General features: G+C 35.9%; 1 protein-coding gene across 1 annotated transcript; it reads left to right on the forward strand.

Annotated features, from left to right (window-relative positions):
• Positions 1-593: 593 nt before the first annotated feature.
• Positions 594-1,839, forward strand: LOC148846597 (uncharacterized). The gene has a single exon (XM_088956140.1). It carries the CDS (start codon positions 735-737, stop codon positions 1,629-1,631), a length of 897 nt encoding a protein of 298 aa, XP_088812266.1. The 5' UTR covers positions 594-734; the 3' UTR covers positions 1,632-1,839.
• The last annotated feature ends 1,647 nt before the right edge of the window (positions 1,840-3,486 follow it).

Genomic DNA, 3,486 nt, shown 5'->3' on the forward strand with positions numbered 1-3,486 from the left:
GAGTATATATAAAAGTAAGAGCACAAGAACTAAAATGAGACCAAGTTTTTGCAATCCAAAACGATCATGTGAATCCTCCATGGAGGCCGCCCTTATAAGTTAATTAATGATCATTTAAGTTCACTGTCAAGGCAGATTGGATCAACACCCAAGTCACGTATAAGTCATGGTTTCATCATTTAACATTCATACAGATATAATTTTGATATTTGTTGTGCTGCTATGTACCATTAATTTGTATGAATCAATGGAGCATCAGAAGGCTTCTTGGAGTATGTATTTCCTGATTCAAAATTGAATGGCCCTACAAAATTAAGTAGGGTATAGACCGTTATTATTATTGTTATCATCATCATCATCATCATTATCTAAATATTAAAATAAGTATGGAATTTGGTATAGTAAATGGGAGCCATAGAATGGGTCATGGGTTTGAATTGGTTACACGTTGAAGAGTATAGTAGGAGTTGGTTGCTTAAAGATAGAGTCTTACTCAAGTATAGGTGAAGTTGTTAGACTCCAACCGTTTGTAGTTTTAATTTGTTATTTAAGATATGCATGACACTCAGTGGAGGAAAGTAGGGCAAAATTTACTTGATCATTTACAATGCAATCTCCCATAGAGATTATCCTCTTCTTCCGTTGATTCCATGGGATTTCTTTTAGATCCCATTTCGTTACCATAGGGATAGGTGGTGGAGGAAAGAAATCAACTTGTAATTAATTCTTCTCTTATGCCGTTCTCCAAGATAAGATCTGTACGTAGCAAAATCTATCGTCGTCGGTCCTTTTTACAAGAGTTGGACGACGATGGTCTTTCTCTCTCCCTCTCTCCGCCTTCATCAGCTCCAAGCAGAGGTAAGCCTCTTCCTTCTCCTCATCATTCACCACCACAACCACTGCTACAACCACCACTACGACCACCTCTAGTGTCATTTCAACCACCACCTATGTCTCCACCTCCACTACCACTCCCTCATTATCATCTATATCTTCCTAGTTTCACCACTACTACTACTACTACAACTACTACTGTTACCTCTCCGACATCCAATTCAACACTAGTCCGTCAAGTAGAGCATGGCTCTTGTCGTACCGTTCGTGCTCGTCGGAACCCTACACAGTCTTCTCTCAGTGGAAAGAGTGAGATTATCACTCCTCCTTATCCATGGGCAACCTCCCATCGAGCTACTGTTTACAGTCTTGATAAACTGCTTTCCATGGGCATCTACACCATATCTGGAGAAGTAAAATGCAAGAGATGCGATCGCCAGTACGAGATGGAATTCGACCTTGGAAGCAAATTCATGGAAGTTGCAGCTTTCATTGCTGCAAAGAAGAGTACTATGCATGATCGAGCCCCAACAGATTGGATGAATCCCATACTCCCCACATGCAAGTATTGCGAACAAGTCAACAGTGCTAAGCCCATTATAGATGTCAAGAAAAAGAGAATCAATTGGCTTTTCCTTCTCCTCGGACAGATGCTTGGCTGTTGCAGCCTTGAACAACTCAAATACTTCTGCAAGCACACTAAGAACCATCGCACGGGAGCGAAAGATCGGGTCCTTTATCTAACTTATCTTGGCCTCTGTAAGCAACTCGATGATGCGGGTCCCTTTGATCGTTGAAATCTGTGTTTAGGGAGCTAATAATTTATTTATGTTTGGATTTAATTATTGTCATTTTTAGTAAAACAATTAATTAATAGATAGTACATAGTAGTAGGCGCCTTTCAACCGTGCGTGTTATGTTTGTTTTTGATATTAACTAGTTTGGTTATAAATTTACATGTGGTGTGGTTCCTTTTAAAAGCTAATTTAGGTGATGTTTGGTATCCATGCTGATGCTTCTTTCCAAAAATTGGTGATTTTTGAAATCAGTGTTTATTTTTTCAAAAAATCGATCGGTAAATTAATTGTGCTATTTGGTATAGTTTCTAGCTTCTAATATAAGCCAATTTTTGAAAATTCATCTTTGAGTCTGTTTGGTACGGATTTTTTTTTTTTTTTGCATTAAAGTTATTATTCAATGCCATGTTGGATGTTATGTCATCCTCAAAAATTCAGAATCAGCTAGAAATCAGGAAATCATCAAAAAAAAAAGGAAGTGATCCCCGGAAAAGGGCCGATTTCAAGAATCCATTTTTGGCCAATTTCTTGAGAAAATCACCAAAATTGGCCAACCAAATAGAAATTTCAAGAAATCAGCATTGATGCCAAACATCATCTGAAATATGCCCTGGAAAAATCCTTAAACCTCCCTTGAGGTTTTAAACAAATACTAAAACATTTTCTCAGATTTATCCTATTCTATAATATCTCCCATTGAATGATTCTGCAATTAATTTTGACAAAAAAGGAGAAACATAAAAAAATTTGTTATGAAATTCTGGATGTTTGAACCTAATACTAAAAATGTCTTGAGTAACCTACTTCTTCATATAGCCAAATTGATGGCTTTATGATACACCAAAACCATTCGTGTTGAAGCTCATCCTTTAAATATATCACCCGTAAAATTGTGTCCGATCAAAAGTTGGTGCAAAATCAAAATTTTGATGTATGCTTTAAAAGAAAATTCGATGGACAAAACTTATTAGATGATTTGTGGACAAAATTTCGATGGACAAGAAGCTCATCCTTTAAATATATCACATGTGTGATGTACCGGAAAAGGATGTTAGAGCTTATAGGGTTTAAAACTTATTTTTTTTATGGGGCTACACAACCCAGGGGTAGGGATGACAATTTTCCCCATCCCCATTGAGTACCCGGCTTCCCCAATCAAGTGGGAATGGAGATGGTGACTGCCTTAGTAGGGACGGGATGGGATGGGATTAATAGGAATACCCAATCAAGGGTGGGGATAGGGATAGGGACAGGGACAGGGACAGGGAGTTGAGTCCATGCCCCACCCCAACCTTGATTGTATATGCTAAATATATGTGTATAAATATTATATTAAATATATAATATTATTTATATTATATATATATATCAAAATATATTTAAAATATTATTATCATTTCATTTTTTCCTTTACTTTAAATAAATACCCTTCTGAATACAAACTTTAATTTAAAAAATTAGGGATTCAAGTTCCTAATGGGGAACCTGTCTCTGTCAAGGACCAAGGATGTAGGCTAAATTTATCCTAATGGGATTGGGGTGGAAGATATGGATTAATTTAAAACTTGGGGTTAGGGATGGAGAGTACTATCCTTGCCAATTGCCATTCCTACCTGGGGAGTCATCCCCCAAATCAATAAATATAGTTCCAGTAATTATGACAACTATAAATGTCCAATAATTGTGCAAACTATTAAAATTTCCAATTATTTATTTGAATAATCGGAAGTTTTATAATTTAACTTTAACTAAATTAAATTACCAAAGTCAATACGTTTTAGTAATTAAATTACCAAAATCACTAACTATTGCTCAAAAATTATAGTAAATATCAAAATTACTGAAAAATGTAAAA

The sequence above is a fragment of the Nelumbo lutea genome, chromosome 7, assembly GCF_056320005.1.
Source record: "Nelumbo lutea isolate HS-2025 chromosome 7, American lotus-T2T, whole genome shotgun sequence".
In the NCBI taxonomy this organism is placed as follows: domain Eukaryota; kingdom Viridiplantae; phylum Streptophyta; class Magnoliopsida; order Proteales; family Nelumbonaceae; genus Nelumbo; species Nelumbo lutea.

Excerpts from the sequence above, each read along its gene's own strand:
- LOC148846597 (XM_088956140.1), top strand. The coding sequence starts at position 735 with ATGCCGTTCTCCAAGATAAGATCTGTACGTAGCAAAATCTATCGTCGT.